Source organism: Gopherus flavomarginatus, chromosome 18 (genome assembly GCF_025201925.1).
Source record: "Gopherus flavomarginatus isolate rGopFla2 chromosome 18, rGopFla2.mat.asm, whole genome shotgun sequence".
Taxonomy (NCBI): domain Eukaryota; kingdom Metazoa; phylum Chordata; order Testudines; family Testudinidae; genus Gopherus; species Gopherus flavomarginatus.
Genome location: NC_066634.1, coordinates 24,199,912 through 24,227,250, shown reverse-complemented (window position 1 = coordinate 24,227,250; position 27,339 = coordinate 24,199,912). Strand labels below are relative to the sequence as shown.

The following is a 27,339-nucleotide window of genomic DNA, read 5'->3' as shown; positions in this document are numbered from 1 at the left end:
CTGTGGCAGAGAAGAATTGCAGTCAGATCTCCCGAGTCTCAGCCCTGGGCTTTCACCACAAGGGAGAATGGACGACCCAAAGCCGTATCCTGGCTGAATTGCCCAGCAGTTGAGTCCTCCAAGCGCCCACCATCGCTTTGGTCTGAGCCAAACCCGCTCTCGGCTGCGCCCATGTTTAAACAACACCAGCGGCCCCAGATAAGAACCGTATGCACCCAACACACGTTACAACCCCTCCTGGGTAAATACCGCCCAGTCGGCCTGAAACCAGCCACTTTAAAGCCTGGGATCCCCAGGCTGCTGAGACGCCTCCTCCGAGCAGCTTGGCTGTTTCTCGTGGATCCTACAGCCAGTGCGGGGTTATTTTGATCATCCAATCGGAGGTCCCGCAGAATGCGGGCCAGAGACCCTCTCCCGGCTGACATTGGAGAGACACAACTGCAGGACCCGATGGGGGGCGGATACGTAACCACTCTTCTGCTGCTGGTCTGTATTTCAGGCCTGATCTACCTCCTTGTGCGCAGACCGAGGTCCCAGAGAAGCCACCTTCCCCCCGGCCCCACTCCCCTGCCTTTCCTGGGCAACGTGCTACAGCTGAAAGCAGAGGGGATGGTGAATTCGCTCAGGGAGGTAGGTCACATCTGTCTGCATCCCACGTTTGCTCTTCCTGGGGAGTGGTTAGGAGCCTGCTACTGCGGCTATGAAAGAAAACTTGGCATCCTTCACCGCCACCAGGAACCGTTCCCACATGAGAAGAAGTGTTTGCTGCGGTATCCTCAGCTCAAAAATCTCTCCCCTGTGCCTCTGGGTGGCATGGCCTCTTGATTTATTTCCCTCCTTATTACGTAGGCCCAGGAGCCCCCAACAACGCTCAGGACCCCAGTGCGTTAGGCACTGTACGTCCATATAGTGCAGAACACGGGGCTACTGATGTGCTCTGCCCCAGGGTTGCTGCATCTCAGCTTTGTGCGCTGTTGCACCGGCTCAGGCGTGGGGTGTGGGTGCAGGATGTTTGGGGCCAAGGAGAGTTTAGAGGCTGGGTGCGGTGAGCAGGCATGGGGGAGGACACGGGGCGGTTGCTTGTATAGATAAATAACCGTGAAAGGATTTTTGCACGGTTCACCAGCTGAGCTGGGTGGTGGCTGCACGAACAGGGTGTCAGCGAGAAAGCTGATCGATACGCTCAGCGACTGCAAACCAGGGGTGTCACTTCAGAAAAATGCAGAGAGTGGGAATTTGTGTTGGCATGTAGAACTTGACAGAGATTAGATTATAGCCTGAAAAGTCTGACGGGGGAAGAGGGCAAAACGCGGAGTGTGCAGGCCTATGAAAAGCCGGGCATGGGGACAAGCAAGGTCCAGGAGAGGGGCAACTGTCTCCTAGTAAATCACGCCCCTAGTGCATGGGGACGGATTCGGCTCTCAGTTCCACCCCCACTCTGGTTTCTACCGCAGCTCAGGGACAAGTATGGCCCGGTCTTCACGGTTCATCTGGGCCCCCGGCGGGTCGTGGTCCTGTGGGGGTACGAGGCCATGAAGGAGGCCCTGGAGGATCAAGCCGACGAGTTCAGCGGGAGAGGGAAGCTGGCGGCCTTCGAGGAGGTTGTTCAGGGGTTTGGTGAGTTCTGCAGGCCACATATAAGGCATGTGGTTTGATGGCTGGGAGCCAGGACTCCTGGGTTCTCTCCCGGGCTCTGGAAGGGGTGTGGGGTCCTGTGGTTAGAGCAGGGGGCGCTGGGAGCCAGGACTCCTGGGTTCTCTGCCAGGCTCTGGAAGGGGAGTGGGGTCCCGTGGTTAGAGCAGGGGGGGCTGGGAGCCAGGACTCCTGGGTTCCATCTCTGGTTCCACCACTGACTCAGTGAGCCAGCTTGGGCATGTCCACCTCTGTCTCCTTTCCCCAGCTACAGACTCAGCAGTGGGGCTGTGAGGTCATTGAACACGTGTGTCTCACACGCACGGAGCACCTTGGCGTGCCAGCAATGCGCGGGGTTTTCACCAGCGCTCTGCCCGCGCCCCTCCAGGCTGGCCGCTCACCACGCTCCCGATTCCCTCTCCTGTGCCCTTGACGGGATGCTTTCCACAATCCTCCGATCCCCAGGGCTGCTCTTCTCCAATGGGGAGCGGTGGCGGCAGCTGCGCCGGTTCTCTCTCGCCGCGCTGCAGGACTTCGGCACAGGGCAGCGGAGCGTGGAGGAGCAGATCCAGGACGAGGCCCAGCGTCTGGTGGAGGAGTTCAGGAAAACCAAGGGTTCGTCTGTTTGTGGGCTCCTCTGACCGGCCGGGTCAGGGTGTGGGGAGCAGCTGCAGGAGTTCCCCGTTCATGCCCCTTCCTGCTGGAAGCCGTCAGCCCTTCTGGTACCAAAACTGCTGGACGGGCTGACTGTCCCATCCCCTCTTCTCCTTCCAGGTTTGCCCTTTGACCCCACCTTCTTCCTGAGCCGCTCGGCCTCCAGCGTCATCTGCACCATCGTCTTCGGCCAGCGCTTCGATTACGCAGACGAGAGCTTCCTCGACCTGCTGGCCAAGACCAACCAGGTCTTCATGCGACTGAGCTCCACCTGGGGACAGGTGAGCGGCCCAGGGAGCCAGGGATAGGGCCCAGTGCTCCCAGACACTCTAGAGGAGGATACCCGGGGGCCACCCTGGCCCCCTTTATCCTGCAGGAGTAGGGCAGAATCAGATGTGGGGCTGGAAGGGACCTCAAGAGGTCACCAAGTTCAGCCCCCTGTGCTCAGGCAGGACCAAGTCAACCCAGATCGATCCTAGCAGGTATCTCCCCAACTCGCTGTTAAAAACTGCCAGGGTCGGGGATTCCACAGCCCCAATGTCGCCTGTTCACAACTCCCCTGAGAGCTGGAAAGTTTTGCCCAATCTCTAACCAAAAACTCCCTTACTGCAGTTCAAGCCCTTTACTTCTTGTCCTACCCTCAGTATATCACTGGCCTCGTTCAGAGACATATAGGGTTAGAAGGGACTGCAAGCAGGGGTGCTGGAGCAGGGGGCACCAGGCCCCCTCATCACTTTTAAAGAAGGGTGAGCGATGGGGGGAGGGGCAGAGAGGAGCAAGTGGGAGGCAGGGTCTGGAGGGGGGCAGAGGCGGCATGGGAGAATGACAAGAAACAGGATATTTACAAGGAGATCAGACTAGAGAGTAATCTTCTGGCCTGGAGACCTGTGAAACGCTGGTGCTCGAGAGAAGCCGGGTTTGGAAGATCACAGGTGCGTCCCCCTGGTTTTCTCTGCCCTATATATTATGTCCACGACAAACCGACAGAGAGGCTGGATAAAAACATCAAACACTCTTGGGGGAAGGTTGCAATGTAACCCTGTTTCGGAGAATTTGGAAAGATAATGAGAACCCAGAAACAGAGAGAGACAAAACAGGCTGCTCTTCAAGCACTGAGGCACAGCTCCCTCCCCCCCTTTCAGGCTGTCTGTGATTAGATGCTTCCCTCTAGAGCCACATGCCTGCTAGCAAACCCCAGAGCTTTTAAAGCTGCCCCATTTTAACAGTTTTCCATACCCCACTCTACAGCTCTACGAGATGTTTTCCTGGATCATGCGCTTCCTTCCAGGAGCCCACAAACAGATCTTCCAAGACCTGGAGGACATCAACAGCTTCATCTTGGAGAGGATCAAAGCGAACCAAGTGTCTCTGGACCGTGATAACCCGCGGGACTTCATCGACTGCTTCCTCCTCCAGATGGAAAAGGTCTGGAAAGAGAGAAGCTGAGACGGACAGACGTGGCCCCAGTGTCCTTTGTTTCACACGTACAGTTCAGGCATCACCACGTACTTCAGGGAATCAAAGCAAGTTTTTCAACTCCCCTTTGTCCTGATGCCCACAAAACCTGACCACTGTTCAGCCACTTGTGCGCTGGAACCGCGGCCTATCATGCAGGCCCCCATGGCCTCAGGGATCCTGAGGGTTCCCTGCGTGCTCTCTTGCCTGATCCTGAGATCGGAAGCTCTTTGGGGCAGCATCTCTTTGTTCTGTCTTTGTAACCACCGAGCACAATGGGGCCTGACCCACAACTAGGGCTTGCTAGCGCTATGGTAACACAAGTGAGTAATTAATTAGTAAACATCTGAGTCCATCCACGATACCTTAGCACCTCCATGACCTCTGAGTGCCTCCACGGAAACCTAGAATCTCCGTGGTCTCTTAGTGCCACCATGGAAACCTAGAATCTCTATGGAAACCTACAATCTCCACCGTCTCTTAGTGCGTCCACAGAAACCTAGAATCTCCATGGAAACACAGACTCTCCATGGTCTCGTAGAGCTGATGTGGGTACTGTAACCCACTCGGGCTCAAACACCCAGATTTAGGGATGCAAACCTTGATTTGAACCACGAACGTTTCTTGTGATTAACAACTACTATTAGGACAATAGGCAAAATGAATCCATAACTATAATGATCAGTTACTTTCTCCCGCGGCGTAGGTGGGTTGGGATGGATTGTTCTTACGATGCTCCAAATACCCCTTTATATTTTAGCACGTATGTACCCCCACACACACATATTCATTGTCCTTCTCCCTGTCGCCATTGAGGTTAGATATCTTCCAATCAGCATGAAACCCGGCAACACCTACACGGCATACGTCACACCCATCTGCGCGATTAGCCATGTCACTGGCTAATTCTCAGCACGCCTACAACCGAGAGAGCGACCACGTCACAGATTGGCTGCCTGGCACAGGGTTATTTTTCCCTTCTCGGCTTTCCTGTTCTTATCCTTCATGGCACTTCCTTGTTTATCTCAACTGCTTCTTCTGGCCATGGGCAGGGGCTCTTATAAACTCACCAGCATCAGTTATTTAGCAAGCAACTCGCTCAGTTTTACCGCGGGTCCCTCAGGTGGTTTTAACAGACCTTTATTTCCCCTCCTAGCCCATAACCAAGTCCCTGTGGAAATACTCGTCAAACCTTAAGACACATGGTGACTTCCCGCAGACCATTATTGTTCCTAAGTAACCCATATGTTTCAGCTCTCCAACAGGGCCTCCATAGTCACTTGGACTCTCCTCGGTCCCTTACTGCCTCCTTGGTAACCTGGTGCCTCCACGGTAACCTAGAAGCACCACAGTAACCTGGCAGCACCATGGTAACCTGGCACCTTGTGGCATCTGAGGGGCTGAGGGCATCAGCTCAGTCTCTCACCCAGTCTGCGGCTGTCAAATGATTGTTTCAAAGGAGCAGTGGCCTATGGGGTTGGGGGTGGATCCAAAGGCCATTGAACTCCATGGGGCTATGCTGGCTTGCACCAGTTGAGGATCTGTCCCTAGCTGGGTGATAACCCATGTACCCACCTGTACTTTCCAAGGAAATTCTGAACCCCACCACGGAATTCCACCTCAGAAACTTGGTCCTGACGGCATTCAACCTGTTCTTCGTTGGCACCGAGACCGTCAGCTCCACCCTGAGCTACGGACTCCTGATCCTGCTGAAACACCCGGAGGTAGAAGGTAACTGAGTGGGTGGGAAGCTGGGAATTAGGTTGCAAGCTTGGAATAAATGGGCCAGATCCCCCGCTAGCGTCAACGGGCCTTGCTCCCTTGACTCCAATGGAGCTGAGGATTCGGCCTGAATGGGTGGTAACTTTTGGCCCCATCTGGAGTATTCAGAAGTGGAAGGAGTTTGATGGTTCTCAGCCCCATTCCTAGCATCCCTTACCCGTACATTAGCATCCTCCACCCTTCCCAAGGGTCCCTCCGGGTCACACCTCGGCCAGGAGCTAACGAGCCAGAAAGTACCGCAGGGTCTGTCTGCGTCCAGCAGCCTGAGTAGACAATCCCCCGTGTTGTCACCCCGGCAGAGTTCTCGCTCTTCTCCACGGTGAGGGACCCAATGGCCATCACTGGCTGGCTGACCCCCAGAGGGACACACTGGGCTGCATTATACTGGCTTCTCTGAATGTGAGGGCCGTGCCCCTCACCCCGGGGGCGTCAGATCTGCAGCTGATGTACCTCATCTCCGCTGACCACCCCGATGTACACGTCCTCTCTGGACCGAAGCTGCCTGGCTAATGGGGCAACCCTCGAGACCACCGCGCTGCCCCCCGCCGTGCTGCAAAGCAGGCTCAGACAGGCCAGGAACAAAGCCCTTCCATTCCCCAGCCCACGATGGGGAGTCCTGGTGTCTCCAGCCGGGCCATGTCCTATGTCCCGCTTGCCTCCCTCTAGAGAAGATGACCCAGGAGATCGACCGGGTGATCGGGCGCAGCCGCATGCCGGCGGTGGAGGACCGGAGCCGGATGCCCTACACCGACGCCGTCATCCACGAGATTCAGAGGTTCAGCGACGTTATTCCCATGAACCTCCCGCATGCCCTGACCCAGAACACCCACTTCAGGGGCTACACCATTCCCAAGGTAACAGCTCACGATGTCCGTACGGGGCCGATTCCCTTCCCCCACCTGTCTCCCGCCCTCAAATGTCAGCCCGGAGTAACTCCACTGGAGCCAGCGTTACACCGATCTCAATCCAGGGTAACCGAGCAGAATTGTTGCCCATCACTTCATGCAAACCCAGGAATAGAACCCAGGAGTCCTGAGTCCTCGTCCTCCCTACTCTACCCATTGCCTCTGCTTCTCTCTGCTGCCAGGGCACAGAGGTGTTCCCAGTGCTGAGCTCTGTGCTGCGGGACCCCAGCCACTTCAGGGACCCCGAGAGATTCGACCCCACACGCTTCCTTGACGAGCAGGGTCAATTCAAGGCAAACGAGGCCTTCATGCCGTTCTCCACAGGTACAGAGCTGGGAGGGCGAAGGGGACGTTGCATGAGCCCGGCTGCCCCCCAGCTGCGGTTTCTGAGACACGGGGAAGGGGGTCCATCATGGGCAAATACAGAATAACACGCCTGACAGAGACATTCCTTCTAACTCATTTCAGTTACAGGTTAGCTGACGCAGGAAGGTTCGTATTCAGCTCCCATAGCAGTAAGAAAATGGGATCCCCGTTGGGCTGGGCACCGCCCAGACCCCAACCAAGATCGAGGCCCTGTCGCGCCGGGCACCGCCCAGACCCCGACAGCGATCAGAGCCCTGTCGGGCCGGGCACTGCCCAGACCCCAGCTGAGATCAGGGCCCTGTCGGGCCGTGCACTGCCCAGACCCCAGCCGAGATCAGGGCCCCGTTGCGCCGGTCGCTGCCCAGACCCCGGCCGAGATCAGGGCCCCGTCGGGCCGGGAACTGCCCATACCCCAGCCGAGATCAGGGCCCCGTCGGGCCGGGTGCCGCCCAGACCCCAGCCGAGATCAGGGCCCCGTCGCGCCGGGCGCTGCCCAGGCACAGAGTGAGACACTCCTGTCCCTGCCCCAAAACAGATCAAAGTCTAACTTGGGTTAAAAGAGCCCGAGCCGGCAGCCACTCAGTTTGTCCCTTAGATTAGCAGTTCTGGTCTCTCAGGTTCCCTAGGGGCTTTAAGGAGCTGCCGTGTCTTTCCCGCGGTTTTCACCTGGGGGCTCAAGGTCACGGTGCAGGAAATGTGCCTCCCTGGCAGGTGGTAGCTGCTGCTGGCAGAATTCTTCCCTCGCCCTTGTGCTGCGTGACACAGGGACATGGGCCGGCTTAGCTGCCTCACCCAGGGGGGTGGATTTTCCGCACCCCCGAGCACCGGAGCTGGGTCGGTCTCAGCCCAAAGTCACAAACACACAGAGGCCCTGCCACAAAGCCAGGACCAGAACCCCGCTCTCCTGAAAGCTGCCTGCCTCCCCTGAGTGCCACTCCCTTCACCTGCCTCGCTAGCTCTCGGCTAGGGACAGGGGTGGGAGCGATTTGCTGGGTTATAAAATAGCCAGGGTGGGTCGTGGTCAATTCCACCCCTCGTTTTCCGACCTAGGGAAGCGAAGCTGCGTGGGCCAGGAGCTGGCCAGAATGGAGCTGTTCGTCTTCCTGACCGCCATCCTGCAGAACTTCACCCTAAAGTGCCCCGTCCCCCCGCAGGACATCGACCTCAGGCTGCGCGGCGCTGGCTTTGCCCACGTACCTCCCTGCTACCAGCTCTGTGCGGTGCCACGGGACGGAGGGAGCCGAGTGCAGGAGGAGCGGCCCAAAGATCGTCCGCAGGGGACAGCAGGGGCTGCGAAAGGGCCAAACCCAGCAACGTAAAGACACTTGCCGCTTCTTGGCCTTGAGTTGCCAACCAAAATGCAGAGTTGGGGGCCGTTCCCATGAGAAGGAGCAATGGGAGAGGGGAATCCGGCAGCTCTTTCATGCTCCGTTTATGGACCAAGCCCCGTCTCCCCGAACACAGGAGGAATCGAACAACAGGAGGGGGTTTCTTCGCTCAGATTTCCACGCCACTTTGCAGACAGGTCTCCCCAGCCTGGGGTGCTGCCCCTGTTCCCGCCAGGGTCCCCCCGGTCCACCTGCCTGCTGCGGCCCCAAGACTGGAGAAGCTCTGTCCCCCCACCATAGCCCTAGGCCACAGCGGGGAGTAAGAGCACCTCCCGTCCCGGGGCTGCTGTGGGGGACCGGGTGCTGGGGCGTCCTCTGCCGGGGACAGGGTCGGGGGGTGCCGGGGGCTTCCCTCACTGCCGTGCCTGCCCGGTGCTGCTGCTGGGGACCAGCGTTGGGGCGTGGGGGCTTTCAGTGCTCAGCCAGGGCTCTGGCCCCCCAGTTGGCTGTGTTGTACAGACAAAACTACATAGGATCTTTTCAGGGGGCAAGACAGAGATGCCACATTTATTATGATAATTTGATTTATGACCAATAACTAATATCTTAATACTTATACACACACATTATACCTCATACCTATACACACACACACACACACACACACACACACACACACCCATCAGATGTTCTGCAGCTGCTGCATAGTTACCAGTCCTGGACATAGCTTGAGTTCATGGCTTGAGTTTGCAGCTTGGGTTCGTAGCTTGTGGTGACTAACTGGCCAGGAAAGCCGGGCGCAAGGACGAGCTGGGTCTCTGTTGGGCCTGCACCGATGTCCTTCCATGTTGGCAGCAGAATGTTACCCAAAGTCTCTCATCTCACCCATCCTTTTTGTAGGCTTTAGTCTGAATCCAGAGTCTGTAGGTCTTGCTGTGTCACGCTGCCTCTGGGTTTGGTGACTGATCACCCGTCAATTGCAGACGACTTTCAGCCTGGGACCTGGCTTTGATCATCCTTCTATTGCATCTTTTCTTTTTAGAGTGGACACTTCTTACTTTGTTAGGGCTCTTGTCTGCATCTTGAGCGGGTGGGGTTTGAACTCTATTTCATCAGGACAGGCTGGGGCTGGAGGTTGATTCCATCATTCATACATACCTCAGTCACACATCTAAACTAGCTAATAAGATTACAGCCGGGTTTGCAAAAACGAAGGTTGGAGGAAGCTTTTACAAAATGGAGTGAGCATTTTAAAATGGGGTTTGAATTACAATATGGCAAACCGTGAACAGAAGTTACAATGTAGACAAGTGCAGTGAATGGTGAACAGAAGTTAAATTAATAAAGTGAACAATTAAAAACAATTTCATGTATCAGTTCTACAGCTGGGAGAGGCCCAGTGGCTAATCCACTTCCCCCCATCCACTAGGCCAGCAACCCTATCAAAGAAGCAAATCAGATAACGGTTAATGGGGTTACAACCACTCCTACCCCCAATCCAGCTCATTTTGCTTAGCACCCAGGAAGACACTTTTCCATTTAGGCTCAAAACGCTGATCGATATCAAATCTTCCCTCTTCGACATGCCCCAGCCTGAGACTCCATGGGGGAGGGAATTTGCTCACCCAATGACGGCGTGACGCTCAGCCGTAATCCGAGCACATCTGCTGCCGCTGGCCCCAAGGACCGAGGGACGGTGGGACCGAGTGACGGTGGAACTGTGCACCAGCAAAACGGGCAGCCGCTGCTGGCAGAACGGTTTGCACACACGGCTGCCAAGTGACTAGAGGGCTGGGCTTCGGGAGACCTGGTCCTGACCCCGGCCAGCGTCCCTGTTCCGTGCCTCAGTTTCCCCACCTGTAACATGAGGCTAATCATTCTGAAAGGCTTTGAAATCTACTGCTGGAAAGTGCTGGGTAAGAGCTCGGCATTAATTGTTTCATCCTCTGCTGTGAAATCAATAAAAACCCATTCGGAAGTGGTGTCTTTCCAGATAACTCGTGTAGTGTGGGCTGGCAGCCTAGGGGGCCGCGGCATGAGGCCCGCCTGGAACCGGAAGCAGTAACTCGCTGCTTGTACCTGCTAGATTCAGAGCGGGACCCCTGTGGTCAGCACAGCTAGCGGGGAAAGGTCGTCTGGCCCCCGACAGACACTCCAGCCCAGGAATGGATCCTCGTGTGTCTGTTTCAGTGACAGGTCGGGGATGAAATTGCTGGTGAAAACCAGAGCCAGAAGCTGAGCCCCTCAAACAGCCAATAGCTCAGGAGCCATAGGTGAAAGACCCAGGCCCAAGACCCTGACTCAGACAGAGCTGTGATTTATACCTGGGGCTCCTAGGTCCCACGTGCAGGCCCAGAGCTGGAGGAGCAAGAGGGAGCTCTCCCTGGTGATTTCGTTCCGCCGCAGCGAGAGGACCTCACTCTCTCTCAGGCTGTGAAATTCCCGCTTTCCGGCCAGCCTGGTCCCGCCGCGGCACGAAGACCTCACCCTCTCTCACGCCGTGAAATTCCCGCTTTGCGGCCAGTCTGGTCCCGCTGCGGCACGAAGACCTCACCCTCTCTCACGCCATGAAATTCCCACTTTCTGGCCAGCCTGTCCCACCGCGGCACGAACACCTCACCCTCTCTCAGGCCGTGAAATTCCCGCTTTCCAGCCAGCCTGGTCCCGCTGCGACGGTCACCAGTTCGCTGGTACCAGCGGGGGCCAGAACGGCTGATTGCTCAGCGCGATTCTCTAGCAGGGAGTGTCCGGGAGCCGCCCAGCCTGGCTTCCAATAGCCCTGCTGGTTTTTAACTCTCTCCATTCCCAGGCACCCAGGATTTCTACCCAGGACGGTCCCTTTACACAGCTGGTGCTGCTGTCTGAATCCCCCCACTGCCCGTTGGAAAAGTACAATGAAAATTAAACAAATATTGTTGAAAGTTTCAGTGGAAAAACGCAAATTTTCATTAACAAATATTTTCCCCCCAATTTGGGGGGAGGGAGAGGTCTGAAAAAACAAGCTTTTTGGGGGGATGCCGATGCCTGGTGCAGTCGTGTCTCCTGTGGGGACCGTTTCCAGCCAGCCCTGCGTGCGAGGCCCGTGGGGCTGGGAATCCGACACTGTCTCTGATCGTTCAGTTCCTTTTCCTGCTCCTGGTCAAACTCCACATGGGGGTATGTACATATCACTTCCTCTTCCTCCTTCCCCGCACCATGGATCTCTGGCCCGGCTTCACCTTCCCGCTGATCCTGCTCACGGCCTGCTTGCTTTTTCTGCTGTGGAGGGGGCACCAGGCTGGGCGGAGGAGCCTCCCCCCAGGCCCATGCCCGCTGCCCCTCCTGGGCAATTTGCCGCAGTTGTGGGGACCGTCATTAGGATCTCTGCTGGGGGTGAGTTCAGTTCCTGAGTGATTCCTTCCCCTCCACCCCAAGGAGAAAGAGCTGTCGGGCTCCGGGGAGTTGGCTCTTGGTGGCAGAGGGAGACACAACCAAGAGTACAGGGACTCGCTCTGTCTGGCGTGTCGGGGGCCGGCGGAGGGGGAGGCTGCCCCCGGTTCTTCCTAGAACCAGCAGCACGCAGCTGGGGGGCAGCAGCTTCTCCTGAATCCAGCGTAACCCACAAAGGGCCAAGTGACCCTGGCCTGCCGTTTCCCTGCGCCCCAGTGGGCAGAGAGGCAGGAGATTCCTACAGGCCAATCTGGGCGTGTGCAGATCTGTAGCTGGTGTAAATAGAGCTGTGCTGATTTACACCAGCTCAGGCTCTGGCCCCGGGCATGTCCTTTTGGAAGCTGTGATGGGACTGACGCCCGAATGATTTTGACTACAGAACAGCCCTTCCGGCTAACAGTTCATCTGCTTGGCCACATTTAATGTGCAGCTGGGAACGGGCTGCTCCCTCGCTGGGTGTTACTTTGCACTGGGTGGGGATATTTTCACAGGCAGCGTAGTCCCGTGGAGGCTTGGTACGCTCAGGAAATATGGCGCTGCCTGAATTAATCCAATACGTTACCCCAGCCAGCATGGGTTGGCGGGACGGGCACTGGGCTGGCAAGCACAACTTGTAACCCAGAGCGAATTCGAAGCATGTTTCTCTTGTTGGTTGGGTTTTTCCACCTTGTGGAAAATTTTGATTTTGTCAAAAAGTGAAAAGCTCTGGGGCGTTGGCAACTGAAAACCAAACGTTTCCAGCCCCATCAGTCCGGGCTTCACCAATCTGCACATTTGTGTTTGGTTGAAAACAACCAGGAAAAACAACATTTGAGTGGAAGTTTTTCGACCAACCCACGGCCCAGTGCGTGGCTGTGGGTGAACCAGTTTGCTTTGGTGCCTCAGTTTCCCTGTCTCTAGAACAGGGTCGGTGATAATGCTCACCCGCCTGCTGCCACCCGGGGTTAAGCAGCTAAATGTCAGCCCAGCGTATGCACGTGTAGGAGACCCGAGTATCCAAAAGTAACATCTGCTTCCCCGCTGCAGCTCAGAGACAAGTACGGCCCCGTGTTCACCATCTACTTGGGGTTGCAGCGGGCCGTGGTGCTGTGGGGCTATGAGGCGGTGAAGGAAGCCTTGGTGGACCAAGCAGAGGAGTTCAGTGGCCGAGAGGGGTTAGCTCTTGTGGATAGGACCAGCAAGGGCAATGGTGAGGAACAGTCTGGTTCACAGCGTCACGGCAGCTCAGGTCGGGATTCAGCATCCTTGGCTGCTGACAGAAAACCCCAAAGGCACCCAGCCTTGGACCAAAGCAACCCCAAGGTGAAATCCAGATGACACCCTTGCCCCCCAGCAGAGGTTTCACCCCACAAAGGAGCCTCAACACAGGACCTGGAGTCCACTGGGGGCTTTGCTCCTGCTATCTATTTCCCCAGGGGAGCACTCAGGCACTCTCCTCACGGGTGTCGGGGACAGAGAGACAGATGGAAGCGGGTGTGCGGAGACACAGAAAACCTGTGATTCTCCCTGACTGAGTCTGGGCTAGCCCCAGGCATTCAAAAATTCATGAGCCAGCTGCCAAAAAACCCTGAGGTTTTTTTTAAACCCAAACCACTGGCTATTTAAAAAATAACAAATTTCAGGTCCTTTTCTTTCACCTCCTGTTCTCTGAGCCTCTAGGGGGTCACTTTTTCAAGCTTTTCCCCCCACACCCATTAGGGGTAGGAACTTCTTTAAATAAAAACAGGTTCTCAGCTAGTCACAGGACTCCAGGAGCTGGAGCTTTAAGGAAAAGCTCCCAAAGCCGCGAGAAACTGCAGCACAGCATTTTATCCACGATCTCTTGCAGAGGAACTTTTCTCTGCAGTGATCGGCGGGGGAAGCTCATTTCCGGTGCAGGGCTGAGAGTCAAGCCCCATTCGCTGGGAGGCGCGTGCCCACAGAGTGCCTTTCTGTGCCCAGGGCTTTTCTTCAGCAACGGGGAGACGTGGCGGCAGCTGCGCTGATTTGCCCTTAGCACCCTGAGAAATTTTGGGGTGGGGAAGAGGAGCATCGAGGAGCGGATCCAGGAGGAAGTCCAGTACCTGCTGGAGGAGGTCAGGAAGACAGAAGGTATCCTGGCTTTGGTATTTTCCAAGAACTGGGGTTGGTCCAACATGGGTGATGAACTGTCTCGCACTTTCCCCCCTGTTCCTTGTCCCATGACTCCAGACTCTGGGAATTCCCACCTCCTTTTCCCTGTCTTGTTACTCAAGCTCAGGGGTTGCCCAGGGAAAATTTTGACTGTAAAATATCCATTCAAAATGATGCTGCAGGGCCTCATGGGAATTGTAGTTCGGGTACCTCATGTTCTCATTCTCCTCTACAGCCTGCGCAATCTGGCCAGACTACTTATCCCATGATGCACCACTTTCTCCCCTCTTGATGGGGGGCTTGTGTCAAAGCAGTGGTGCATCATGGGAGATGTAGTCCCATCAGAGAGCCAGGCCAAGAGAAGAGAACGGAAGCACGAGGCGCCTGGACTACACATCCCAGGAGTAAGGAAAGGGACAGTCCCGTTTTGGGGGGATTTTTCTTACAGAGGCACCTATTACCCCCCATCCCCCGTCCTGTTTTTTCACAGTTGCTGTCTGGGCACCCTACCCGGGAGGCACCACAGCACCAATACTTCTTTTTGGGGAGACAAAATATCAGAATCAGACACTTTTTGCAACAAATTTCACTTCGTTGGAAGCCCAATTTTCCATCCAAAAACGGTTTGGGGAATTTTTGGACCAGGCCTCTCCAGTAAATCCCGTCTCCGGAGCGTACGGCGAGACCCCAGCCACGGCCCAGGCCCCCCGCGCTGCGAGCGCTGAACAAACACAGAACAGAGAGCGGGCAGTCTAAGGCACGGGGGTCCCCTTAACTCACAGAGGAGGCCAGGTGACATCAGTGGCTGACGTCCTCCCTGCCCCTCACCAAACCTGGCACCAGGGTTAGCACAGCGCTCGCTCTGCTGGAGCCGTGGGGGATCCGGGCAGCCCACCCCCAGCCCTGTGGCCCACTGAACTCTGCCCCAGCCTCTGCTCAGGGAAAGCAGAGAGCAGGGCCGGCTTTAGGCCGATTCGCCCGGTTCCTGGGAATCGGGCCCCGCGCCTAAGAGGGCCCCACGCTTTAGGCGCCTGTTAAATTTTTTTACTCACCCCGGCTGCGGTCTGCTCCGGGGTCTTCCATGGCCCCGCTCCCCTGACCAAAGCCCCGGCGGGAGCACGGCTGCCCCACAGCCCCGCTCTCTCAGCTGGAGCTCTGACCAGAGCACCGCAAGCCCCGCGGCCCCGCTCTCCTGGCTGGAGCTCTGACCAGAGCGTGACAAGCCCCACAGCCCCGCTCTCCTGGCTGGAGCTCTGACTAGAGCGCTGCAAGCCCCGCGGCCCCGCTCTCCTGGCTGGAGCTCTGACCAGAGCACTGCAAGCCCCGCGGCCCCGCTCCCTCAGCTGGAGCTCTGACCAGAGCACCGCAAGCCCCGCGGCCCCGCTCTCTCAGCTGGAGCTCTGACCAGAGCGCCGCAAGCCCCGCGGCCCCGCTCTCTCAGCTGGAGCTCTGACCAGAGCGCTGCAAGCCCCGCGGCCCCGCTCTCCTGGCTGGAGCTCTGACCAGAGCGTGACAAGCCCCACAGCCCCGCTCTCTCAGCTGGAGCTCTGACCAGAGCACTGCAAGCCCCGCGGCCCCGCTCTCCTGGCTGGAGCTCTGACCAGAGCGTGACAAGCCCCACAGCCCCGCTCTCTCAGCTGGAGCTCTGACCAGAGCACTGCAAGCCCCGCGGCCCCGCTCTCTCAGCTGGAGCTCTGACTAGAGCGCTGCAAGCCCCACAGCCCCGCTCTCTCAGCTGGAGCTCTGACCAGAGCACTGCAAGCCCCGCGGCCCCGCTCTCCTGGCTGGAGCTCTGACCAGAGCGCGACAAGCCCCGCGGCCCCGCTCTCTCAGCTGGAGCTCTGACCGGAGCGCGACGAGCCCCGCGGCCCCACTCTCTCAGCTGGAGCTCTGACCAGAGCGCCGCAAGCCCCGCGGCCCCGCTCTCTCAGCTGGAGCTCTGACCAGAGCACTGCAAGCCCCGCGGCCCCGCTCTCCTGGCTGGAGCTCTGACCAGAGCGTGACAAGCCCCACAGCCCCGCTCTCTCAGCTGGAGCTCTGACCAGAGCACTGCAAGCCCCGCGGCCCCGCTCTCTCAGCTGGAGCTCTGACCAGAGCGCCGCAAGCCCCGCGGCCCCAGCTGGAGCTCTGGCCGGAGCGTGACAAGCCCCGCTCCCTCAGCTGGAGCTCTGACCAGAGCGCCACAAGCCCCGCAGCCCCACTCTCCTGGCTGGAGCTCCGGGCCCTTTAAATAGCCCCCAGAGCCCTAGAGTAGTGGGGGGCTGTGGGGGCTATTTTAAGGGCCAGGGCTCCAGCTGCCTCTGCCACCCCGGTCCTTTAAATAGCCACCGGAGCCCCGCCGCCCCCAGGCATTCCCCAGGGCTCCCACGGCTATTTAAAAGGTCCGGGGTGGGGTAGAAGCAGGGGAGTCCCGGGCCCTTTAAATAGCCCCCAGAGCCCTGGGATAGCAGCGGGCTTGGGGGCTTTTTAAAGGGCTGGGGCTCCAGCTGCCTCTGCTGCACTCCCTGCCCTGCCTGCACCAGCCCCGCCCCCCGCTGCCTGCAGCCAGCTCTGCACCCCCTGCCCACAGCCAGTCCCTACCAAACCCCCTGCCTTGTCTCCAGCCAACCCCTGCCACACCCCCCTGCAGCCCTGCCCAAAGCCAGACAGCCCCACACACACACCCCTGCCTGCACCAGCCCTGCACTGCCCGCCCTGCCCTGTCTCCAGCCAACCCCTGCTGCACCCCCCTGCATGAAGCCAGCCAGTCCCATACTCCTGTCTCCAGCCCTGCCAACCCCTGCTGCACCCCCCTGTGGCCCTGCCTGAAGCCAGCCCGCCCCACACTCCCCTGTCTGCAGCCAGCCTTGCACCCCTTGCCCTGCCTGCAGCCAGACCCTACCTCCAGTCAGCCCCTGCCCTGCCTCGAACCAGCCCCATGTCCGCTGCTGCCCTGCAGTTCCCAGGCCAGTAACCTGCACACCTTCAATGAGGGGGGCAGGAAGCAGCGGGAACCCACACATGTGAAACAGCAGTCATTAATAACCAATCAACAGCATATATGATGCAATGTACATAATATACAATTTTATTATTTATATAGTTATGGAAAGTACATAATACATGGAAGAAATGGAAGGCTTTTTTTTACACTTTTTTCTTTTTAAGTCATCCCTGCCAGGGCCCCGCTGAAAGTGTTTGAATTGAGCCCCGCACTTCCTAAAGCCGGCCCTGCCAGAGAGGCCAAGAGCTCGGGGAGCGGCAGGCGATGAGAACAGAGAAAAAGGCTGAGTGAGGAGGTTGGATTTCAGCTGGAAGGAGCATGGGAACCAGGGCTGGGGCTTCAGGAGGGGGGAGGCACCACCCAAGCACAGACTCAGGGCCTGGTGCTGATGCAAGCCATGTGCACCTCCCCCACTGCAGCAGCCCTGGGGCTGCTCTAAGTTACGCCCTTGCTGCCATGGCCATGCCACAGGGCAAGGTGGATCTCCGGAGTGCAGACCCACTCCAGCTCTGCTTCTGGCATTTGAGGCTGGTGTGGAGGAGGCTCTCCACGGCTGTGTGCCTAGGCTGTCTGCGCTGGGAGGGAGGCTTCCTCTGCTTCTCCAGCCCCATTGCACGGGTGGGACTGAGCCCCACGACTAAGTGGTTCTCGGCCCTTGCTGCCAGGGACGCCCTTGGACCCCACCTTCATGCTGCGACGCTCCGTCTCCAACGTCATCTGCTCCGTGGTCTTCGGGGCGCGGTTCAGCTACGAGGATGAGGCATTCCAGATGCTGCTCGGCCTGATCCAGGCGAAATTCTGGCACGTGGACACCGTCTGGGTGCAGGTAGGAGCAGCTGCGGGGTGGGTTAGTGAGGCCTGGCCGGGCTGGCCCTTTGCATCCCCCCAGGTGGGTCGTCAGCAGGGACTGGATCGGAGAACTCCAGCCACAATGCACAGGCCGCTCTGCCGATTGAGCTAAAAGAGCAGCTCCGTCAGCTGGTAGCGGTAGTAGCTCATATCCACTCTGTGGACCAGCCAATAGAGGGGGAAAGGACCCATTTGGTCAGCGCATACATCGTCATTGCCACCCAGCCCCTGGCCGGGATCTAATCCTGTCCTCCAACCCCTCCCAGCTGGGTGTCACCGCGGATTTTCCAAGCATGCCCTGCGCTGCGTTATCCTGGTTATTAATGACTTGCCCAGCATCAAACAGTAACTGAACCCCACTGGCCTGAGCATGCACCAGCCCCTGCCCTCCCCCACCCCCATCCTCTTGCCCTAAAGCCACGGGCAGATGCCCCGATACACAGGCCTGGCTTGAGTCATCCCAACTCTCTCCACTTGCTTTGGAGTTTAGGGGTCACTGATTAATCACTCCCCCTCAGGCCTAAGGGGTGCTTAGCCCCCTCCCGCCCCACCTAGATGCTGCTTGGTGCCCCCCCCCCGACAGCTGCTTAACCACCTCCCCTGGGCCCACTTAACACCCCCTAGGTCTAGACATGGCTGAAGGGGGACCTCAGTGGTGCCCTCGGCCTTGTGCTGAGCCCTCTGCTCCGGGGAGCTGGGGGATCTCGCCCCATGCACAAGGGAATCGCTTGGCACCCACTGTGACCCCTTCGTTACGCCCGGCAGCTGTACAACCTCTTCCCAGCTGTCATGATCACCTGCCCGGCCCTCACAACCGGCTCTTCGAGAACTTCGAGGAGCAGAAGCGCTATGTGGCCGGGGTCGTCCGGAAGCACAAAGAGACCCTGGACCCTGCCTCCCCGCGGGACTACACGGACGCCTTCCTCATCCGGATGCAGCAGGTCAGGGCCATTAGCGGCAGAGCTGGTCCCTCACCAGCTGCCACTCCAGGTTCATTGACTGCAAGGCCAGAGGGTCCTAGTGTGATCATCTAATCTGACCTCCTGTGTAAACCAGGCCTGGGTTGGTTAAACCAGATTAGCCCAACTGGGGCGAAGCCCCTGTGTAGATACATTGATTCTGGTTTACCTTCCATCTGTTCCTATCGCTAAGGCCGGTTGGGAATTCAGCAAGAAAAACATTTGATCGCTGAGAAATGCCCACTTGGCAAAAACGAACGGTTCCACAGGAAAGGGTGGGTTTCAAGGAATTTCTCAATGTAGAAAAAATGTGAAAAAATGTGAAGGTTCAAAATTGTCCATATGCCCCGTTTCCAAATGAAATGTTTCAGTTTTCCAGCTGAACGTGATTTTTTGTTTTGAAATTCAAGCTGAGTATAAAATATTTATTAGGTTTAAAAAAAAAACGCTCAAAATTGAAGCAAAACGACCCGTTTTAGTCAGATTTTCAATTCCTGAAAATGTTCCAAATTTTGACATTTGGGACAGTTAAAAAAAGTCCAAAATCTCGAACATTTTCACAAAACAAGAAAACTGCTTTTTTCCTGACAGGACAGGCTCGCGTGACACTAACCCAAGGCGGGCATGGTAGCAATCAACATCAGAACAGCTGAATTTATCCAGCGTTATCAGAATATCCACCTTGATGGTCCATCCTCCCAGAGCTTGAAATCAGAGCGCTCAATAAAGCCGCAGTTCTGCCCCGCAAGGGACTCACGACCTCTCCTCTGCAACCCTTGTCTCTAGGAGGAGAACGATCCGGACACCAAATTCCACCAGGAAAATTTGATCCTCTCGGCACTGGATTTATTTTTCGCGGGCACAGAAACCACCAGCACCACGCTGAGATACGGGCTGTTGATTCTGCTGAAGTATCCTCACGTCACAGGTCTTTACTAGATCTGACAAGGGGCTCCAGCTGATCGCTTCACAAACAGCCCCCACCCAGCAACCTGGGGAAACAAAATAGCCTCCCTGGGAACTCTGCATCAGCAGAACTTTCCCCATCCAAGCACCGTGTCACTCCTGCAGCACCTCCTGCTGGTGACTTCTGGGAATTAGCTCTTTCCAGCTCCGGAGCTCCCTCTGCAGGCCGGTGATCCGCCTGTCCTCTGGCCCCTGTGTCCCTCCCTGGACCCGGTGCCGCTTTAACTGGGGTGCTCCCCCTGGCAGTACCCCACCGATCTGGGTCTCCTCCTCCCAGGGGAACCCCAACCCACTATCCCCACCTCGCCTCAGTCCTTAGTCCCCATTCCCTGGGGCAGACTGTCGTGTATCAGCCACTCATCAAGGGCAAAGAGGTCTGGACCTGCTGCCTCTGCCTACCCATGGGCTGCCCCTTTGCAACCCTAGTACCCAGTTGGCCTTACCCTAGGCCTGCAGCCTGGGGGGTTTCTGGGCCAGAGCTCCCCAGCTTCTCTTGCCTTCCCCCAGCCCTGCTCCACCTTAGGTACCCAAGTGCGCTCGCCAGCAGCCGGGCCCTTCTCCCTCTAAAGGCAGCGAGACTCCGAGACTGCTCCAGCCCAGCAGTCCCTTCACAGGGCAGCTGAGTCCGTTTGGGGCGTGGCCCCAGCTGCGGCTGTTTCCCCACTCAGCCTGGGCTGTTCCCCCAACCTGCCAGGCCTCTCCCAGGGCTGGAGCGGGTCACCGCCCCGCTACAGGGGGGTTAAAACAAAGAAAATGTTATTCTAGGTTCCAAGGCCGGAAGGGACCCCTAGGGCCATGGAAAGTCCCAGGGAGAAGCCCTCTGAACTGGAGCCGAGCTTTTAGAGAAACAACCAATCTCGGCTGGAAAATGGCCAGTGATGGAGAACTCCCCGGCCCTTGGGAAGCCGTTCCGCCTGCTAAGGGCCCTGCCTGAAAAAGTGCCACCAAATTTTCAGGCAGATTTTGTTGCGCTTCAGCTGGTGGGAGGAGTAGGGGGAGGATGGCCAGACTAAAACTGGGGAAAACCAGCAATTAATAAACCAACAGCACCTGTTAGGTAAGATCCACGTCCCCCCCATACCCCCAGGGTAACTCGACCTTCCATCTCAGCTAGAGCTGCAAGTAGAGGTTGAGGCAATGCGCTCTAGAACTAGCCGTATCCCTTCTCTGCTGTGCCCCACTTACTGGTGGCTAGCGAAGGCTGGCCGGGTGCAAACCACAGGCAGGTCCATCTCTGGCCCCTACAGGAATTTGGGGGCACAGTGAACATAGCATTGGTGCCAGCAAAGCGGTTGCTCTGCACAGCTGCGGCCCAAGCAGCTTGTTGTTCCTCTCGCACTGGTGCCTGTCCTGAAGACACCTCAGTTCTACGTTCGCACTAAAAACAAGAGTAAACCAGACCCTGCACGAAGCCCTCGCACGCAGCACCCAATGCACGTTCACTACGCTGTCTCTTTCTCTGCTTTGGGCTGTGTGCAGAGTCTACTCACCCAACCACACCGGACTACTATTGTGGTTATGGTGACCCCTCACCCTGACCACATTCAGTGCAGTTCTCTTGTCCTTTCATTTCCCAACTGGCATAAACATGCTTGATTATCCCCAGATTTAAAACTTAACTGATTTTTGGCCAACTTGTCCCAAACTGTCACATGAGGAAAATGCAAATGAGGCTTGGCCCATTTGTCCCCATGCTCACCAGCAGGTGGCAGCAGAGAGCTCTCACTCCAGACAGCCTCTGTCCACCCAGTGTTCTCAAGCCGCTCCGGGCCGCTCTTCTCCCTGTTAACCAACAGATGTCAATTGTGGGCACCCTATTCTCCCGGGCACCAAAACACGCCCCCAGAGAGGAGGAACCCAGCACTGCCCAGACGCTGCTCCCAAAGAACTTCCAGTCTAAACTGCTAAAGGAAGGAAGCCAAGACCTGGAGATTTGTCACAGCTTACCCAGGAATGGAGCCTACCACTCCTGACTCCAGTCTGGCTCTCCTGAGCAGGAAGCCATGTCACCAGTTTAAGGACTCGCTTATCCCCTCTCCAGGGCTGTGTATTATGCAGGGCTTGCTGGGAACTGACCCTCGCTCACCTGAGCATTCACCCATTGCCGTCACCATAAGACCAGCCTTGAAGAGCGTTGACGGGCTGGCACGTGAAAACACCAGCACATCAGGATAAGGGAACGGCAGGAAAAGTGACTTCGCCTGGCTCATGTCTTACCTCTTTCATTGTACAGAAAGAATTCAGGAGGAGATTGAGCGAGTCATCGGCCAGGACCGTGTCCCATGCATGGAGGACAGGTCCAAGATGCCCTACACTGACGCCGTGGTCCATGAGATTCAGAGGTTCGCCGACATCATTCCTCTGGGCGTTCCCCACTCGGTGACCCGGGACACCCGGTTCAGGGGATACTCCATCCCTAAGGTACGCACGACACGGAACTCCTTCGTCCTAAACCCAAGCTGGGCGTCTTCTAGCGAGAAAGGGGGGGAGCCGGGATGTTTCAGTTCTTGGGTCTTTTCAAAAAGCCAAGGTAAAAAATTGTTTCAGGCTGGACCAAAAATGAACCATGTCTGCAGAGAACTGAAATGTTTCCTGCTGAACAAAAAGTTTTGTCTCAATCTCACCCATTTGCAGATGTTCACGTTTCTTTCTGCAATAACAGGACATTTGGAAATGAAAAGTGGTCTCAGACTGAGAAAAACAACACATTTCCTGTCAGAAATATTCCAGCGAAACAGAGTTTGTCTGAGTTTTCCCCCAAAGGGACCAGTCTGGTACAATGGCCACGAATTTCTGAACCATTTCAGTGTCGCTGTAGCTGCGTTTTTCACCAAACCAAGGCCCAGACAAAAACGGTCGGGCGGCTGCCGCTCTGCCCTCGTGGGGCCCCGTTCCCCAGCGCCCCACCCCCAGTGTTGGCGGCTGCACTTGTGCAAGGGAGCTGTTGGATTGCACTGAGCAGCCTGGTTCACCAACCTTTCACGGGGAGAAATGACACCACAAGGCCTCCTGTAACTTGCTGGCAAAGCTGGTTTTGCTGCCCTCTAGTGGCTGGTCCCCTCAAGAAGAGCTGCTCCTGGTTTGAGAATGAGGCTGAAAGTCACGGGTTCAAACCCTGCTAAGGACCATTGTAGGAGGTTGTTACCGTGAAACTGGCATGGTTTAATGAGAGAGGTGTTGTTTATAGCACAGCCAAGCCACGGGGCTAAGGATCCTTCCTTTGGTTATGTAGATTGTAGCTCGCAGGGGCAGGGACCGTCTCTCACTCTGAGTCTGTGCAGCGCCTGGCACAAGGGGGGCTGCAGGAAGGGCCCATGAGAAAGCCTCAAGCCCAGCCCTGAGCAGGACCAAATGCCTCTGGGGAGGCAGAGACCGGTCCATCTCCGGGGAAGGTCCAACCAACCGTGCTCTTGGATCTGGAGCCGTTTCCACTAAGCCGGGTCCGAACTCTCCCCTCCAGGGCACGGCCGTGTTTCCCATCCTGCATTCCGTCCTGCACGACCCCACGCAGTTCAAAGACCCGGAGACCTTCGACCCCGGGCATTTCCTGGATGAGGAGGGTGGATTTCGGAAGAACGCGGCGTTCATGGCCTTCTCTGCAGGTCAGTTCTGGGCTCGCTTTAGCAGCTGCCTTCGCAGGGCGCCCGCCTGGGGGCAGAAGCAGAGCTCCGTCTCCCGGTGGTGCAGTGCCACCCATGCCAGAAACGCTGCTGTTTGCGAGTCCGCCGGCATAGATCCTGCCCCTGTGCGCAGGCCTAGGCACCCAGAACAGCCTCTTCTGAGGACTTCAGTGGGGTGTAGGGCTTGCGTCAGCCCCCTGTGCTGGGTGAACATCAGCAGATGAGCGAGGGCTCGGCGGGATGTGTGAGAGGTGGGTGGCAATCTGGGATTTTTGAAGGATGGAGTCTCCTTGTCTCCCCAGCCCCCTCCAGACTCCAAGCTGGGGAGATGTTCCCTCAGGTCGGTCCCTGCTGGTTCTTCATACAGGAAAACCCACTGCCCCGGGGGCTGAGCAAGGCTCCCACGCTCCTGGGAAGCACTCGATGGTTTCAGAGCGGGGCTCTTCACCCTGATGTCGGAGCGCCTCCTCTGTTCATTAGCTGGGCAAATTGAAGTCCCCGGGGGACTCCCTGGAGTCCTTGGCTTGTGTGCAGGAAGCTGAACCCAGGTGTGATCAGGACAGGGCATTAAACCCCCTTGTGCACCACACAGCCTGGAGCTGCCGGGTCTGGGTGTCACTTACAACAGCCTCCGGGCTGCTCTAATTCATGATCTGCCCCCTATGGGTCCTGGGGGGGCAGGTAATAGCCACAGCAGAGCACGCTCCAGCCACGCCCCCGATCCACCCCATATGGGCCCCATGAGGCAGGGATAGCCACAGCGCAGCGCACTCCAGCCAAGTCCCCAATCCACTCCCTATGGGCCCTATGGGGCAGGGAATAGCCCCAGTGCAGCGCGCTATGACTACGCCCCAGATTTACCCCCTATGGGCCATATGGGGCTGGAATAGCCCCAGTGCAGTGCGCTCTGACCACGCCCCAGATCTACCCCCTATGGGCCCTACGGGCCAGGGAATAGCCCCAGCGCAGAGCACTCTGACCACGCCCCCGCCCCGCCCCCTGTGGGCCCTATGGGGCAGGGAATAGCCCCAGCGCAGCACGCTCTGACCACGCCCCAGATCTACCCCCTATGGGCCCCATGGGACAGGGAATAGCTCCAGCGCAGTGCGCTCTGACCACGCCCCTGACCCGCCCCCTATGGGCCCTACGGGGCAGGGAATAGCCCCAGCGCAGCGTGCTCTGACCACGCCCCAGATCTACCCCCTATGGGCCCTATGGGGCTGGAATAGCCCCAGCGCAGCGCACTCTGACCACGCCCCAGATCTACCCCCTATGGGCCCTACGGGGCAGGGAATAGCCCCAGCGCAGTGCGCTCTGACCACGCCCCAGATCTACCCCCTATGGGCCCTACGGGACAGGGAAAAGCCCTAGCGCAGTGCGCTCTGACCACGCCCCCGATCTACCCCCTATGGGCCCCATGGGGCAGGGAATAGCCCCAGCACAGCGCGCTCTGACCACACCCTCGATCTACCCCCTATGGGCCCCATGGGGCAGGGATAGCCGCAGCGCAGTGCGCTCTGACCACACCCTCGATCTACCCCCTATGGGCCCCATGGGGCAGGGATAGCCACAGCGCAGTGCGCTCTGACCACGCCCCCGATCTACCCCCTATGGGCCCTACGGGGCAGGGAATAGCCCCAGCGCAGTGCGCTCTGACCATGCCCCAGATCTACCCCCTATGGGCCCTACGGGACAGGGAAAAGCCCTAGCGCAGTGCGCTCTGACCACGCCCCCGATCTACCCCCTATGGGCCCCATGGGGCAGGGAATAGCCCCAGCACAGCGCGCTCTGACCACACCCTCGATCTACCCCCTATGGGCCCCATGGGGCAGGGATAGCCGCAGCGCAGTGCGCTCTGACCACACCCTCGATCTACCCCCTATGGGCCCCATGGGGCAGGGATAGCCGCAGCGCAGTGCGCTCTGACCACGCCCCCGATCTACCCCCTATGGGCCCTACGGGGCAGGGAATAGCCCCAGCGCAGTGCGCTCTGACCACGCCCCAGATCTACCCCCTATGGGCCCTACGGGACAGGGAAAAGCCCTAGCGCAGTGCGCTCTGACCACGCCCCCGATCTACCCCCTATGGGCCCCATGGGGCAGGGATAGCCGCAGCGCAGTGCGCTCTGACCACGCCCCCGCCCCGCCCCCTATGGGCCGTACAGGGCAGGGAATAGTCCCAGCACAGTGCGCTGTGACCACGCCCCCGACCCGCCCCCATGGGCCCTACGGGGCAGGGAATAGCCTCAGCGCAGCACACTCTGACCACGCCCCAGATCTACCCCCTATGGGCCCTACGGGGCAGAGAATAGCCCCAGTGCAGTGCACTCTGACCACTCTCCAGATCTACCCCCTATGGGCCCGGAATAGCCCCAGTGCAGTGCGCTCTGACCACGCCCCCGACCCGCCCCCTATGGGCCCTACGGGGCAGAGAATAGCCCCAGTGCAGCGCGCTCTGACCACGCCCCAGATCTACCCCCTATGGGCCCCATGGGGCAGGATAGCCCCAGTGCAGCGCGCTCTGACCACGCCCCATATCTACCCCCTATGGGCCCTACGGGACTGGAATAGCCCCAGTGCAGCGCGCTCTGACCACGCCCCAGATCTACCCCCTATGGGCCCCATGGGGCAGGATAGCCCCAGTGCAGCGCGCTCTGACCACGCCCCATATCTACCCCCTATGGGCCCTACGGGACTGGAATAGCCCCAGCGCAGCGCACTCTGACCAAGCCCCAGATCTACCCCCTATGGGCTCTACGGAGCTGGAATAGCCCCAGTGCAGTGCGCTCCAGCCATGCTCCGATCCGTCCCATATAATGGCGGCTGTGCAGGGTGGGTGCAGGGCCGCTATGCCAGTGCCACACCGGGCAGGGAGGCCCCCGCTTGGGGGGATTCTGTGGGAACCGTTCCTACTCAGAGGGGCCTGGGAATCAGGCCCCAGGGATGTGCATCCACAATCTTCTTTACAGGGGGCTACACAGAGCCCCCAAGCGAATAACACCCATGGCTCTTGGCAGGGAAGCGGACGTGTCCCAGCGAGGGCCTGGCCCACATGGAGCTCTTCCTCTTCTTCACCTCCATCCTGCAGCGCTTCGCCCTCTGCTCACCTGCGCGCTCGCAGGACCTCGACATCACCCCGGAGTACCACGGCTTCGGCAAGGTGCCACGCAGGTACCAGCTGCCGCTCGTCCCCCGCTGAACACCAGTCGCCGTGCCACGGCGGCCAGGCCCGGTTCCCTGGCGGCCTGCACCTCGCACAGCGTGTCACACTGGTGCAAAACACTATCGGGGCGAGACGGAAGCCTGGCTGTGGAGGAGCCCACGTGGATGTGTGAGCCCAGCTCTGTGTGTGTCTGTGTGTGTGTTCCCCTGCTGGGGGAAGGGGGCGGGGGGCGAGCCCTGAGTGTGTCTGTGTGTGTGTGTGTGTCCCTGCTGGGAGGCCAGGGGGCTCAGCCCTGTGTGTGGGGGTGGGGGCTGATCCCAGCAAGTTCGATATAGCGCGGTTTCACCTGTAAGGCGGTCAGATTGCTTGGCTTCCGAGGACGGGGTAGAGGTGTCTATACACACAGAACATGGAACAACGGGGGTTACATATCAGCTGTAATGAGACTAATCAGTTGAGGTGCTGCTGTTAGCAGCAGGAGAAAAACCCTGTTGTCTGCTAATCAGGGTCGCCCATTTCGAGTAGTGAGTGACAGTAGGGGAAAGATTAGCCTGGGGAAATAGTTTTAGTGGGAGTGGTCTTTCCCCTACGGCCCATTCACCGGGGGGCGGGGGAGGCCGGTCCCATGGACCCCAACAGAGCTACAGCCCGTTTGCCGCGGCAGGGGGCCGGCCCCATCGACCCCAATGGAGCTACGGCCCATTCACCCCTGCGGGGGGCCAGCCCCACCGATCCCAATGGAGCTACAGCCCGTTCGCCCCGGCGGGGGGCCGGCCCCATCGACCCCAATGGAGCTACGGCCCGTTCGCCCCGGCGGGGGGCCGGCACGACTGACCCCAATGGAGCTACGGCCCGTTCGCCCCGGCGGGGGGCCGGCACGACTGACCCCAATGGAGCTACGGCCCATTCACCCCTGCGGGGGGCCAGCCCCATCGACCCCAATGGAGCTACGGCCCGTTCGCCCCGGCGGGGGGCCAGCCCCATCGACCCCAATGGAGCTACGGCCCGTTCGCCCCGGCGGGGGGCCGGCACCACTGACCCCAATGGAGCTACGGCCCGTTCGCCCCGGCGGGGGTCCAGCCCCATCAACCCCAATGGAGCTACGGCCCGTTCGCCCCGGCGGGGGGCCGGCCCCAC

At 58.4% G+C, this 27,339-nt stretch overlaps 2 protein-coding genes across 2 annotated transcripts; both read left to right on the top strand.

Moving 5' to 3' along the window:
- The first annotated feature begins 348 nt into the window (after positions 1 to 348).
- Positions 349 to 8,408, top strand: LOC127037056 (cytochrome P450 2G1-like). The gene is made up of 9 exons (XM_050928504.1): positions 349 to 630; positions 1,455 to 1,617; positions 2,098 to 2,247; positions 2,407 to 2,567; positions 3,535 to 3,711; positions 5,331 to 5,472; positions 6,190 to 6,377; positions 6,611 to 6,752; positions 7,845 to 8,408. The coding sequence occupies exons 1-9, from the start codon at positions 394 to 396 to the stop codon at positions 8,111 to 8,113; spliced, it is 1,629 nt and encodes a 542-aa protein (XP_050784461.1). The 5' UTR covers positions 349 to 393; the 3' UTR covers positions 8,114 to 8,408.
- Positions 8,409 to 11,317: 2,909 nt separating this feature from the next.
- Positions 11,318 to 26,377, top strand: LOC127037173 (cytochrome P450 2B4-like). Its single transcript, XM_050928709.1, is given in 10 exon segments — positions 11,318 to 11,494; positions 12,578 to 12,740; positions 13,493 to 13,642; positions 17,312 to 17,472; positions 18,261 to 18,285; positions 18,288 to 18,436; positions 19,241 to 19,382; positions 21,654 to 21,841; positions 22,881 to 23,022; positions 26,057 to 26,377. Coding segments are annotated over 10 exon segments (1,479 nt in total). The 3' UTR covers positions 26,239 to 26,377.
- The last annotated feature ends 962 nt before the right edge of the window (positions 26,378 to 27,339 follow it).

Excerpts from the sequence above, each read along its gene's own strand:
- LOC127037056 (XM_050928504.1), top strand. The coding sequence starts at position 394 with ATGCGGGCCAGAGACCCTCTCCCGGCTGACATTGGAGAGACACAACTG. Across the intron at positions 2,248-2,406 it reads GGAGTTCAGGAAAACCAAGG|GTTTGCCCTTTGACCCCACC; the intron begins GTTCGTCTGTTT and ends TTCTCCTTCCAG. Across the intron at positions 3,712-5,330 it reads TCCTCCTCCAGATGGAAAAG|GAAATTCTGAACCCCACCAC; the intron begins GTCTGGAAAGAG and ends GTACTTTCCAAG.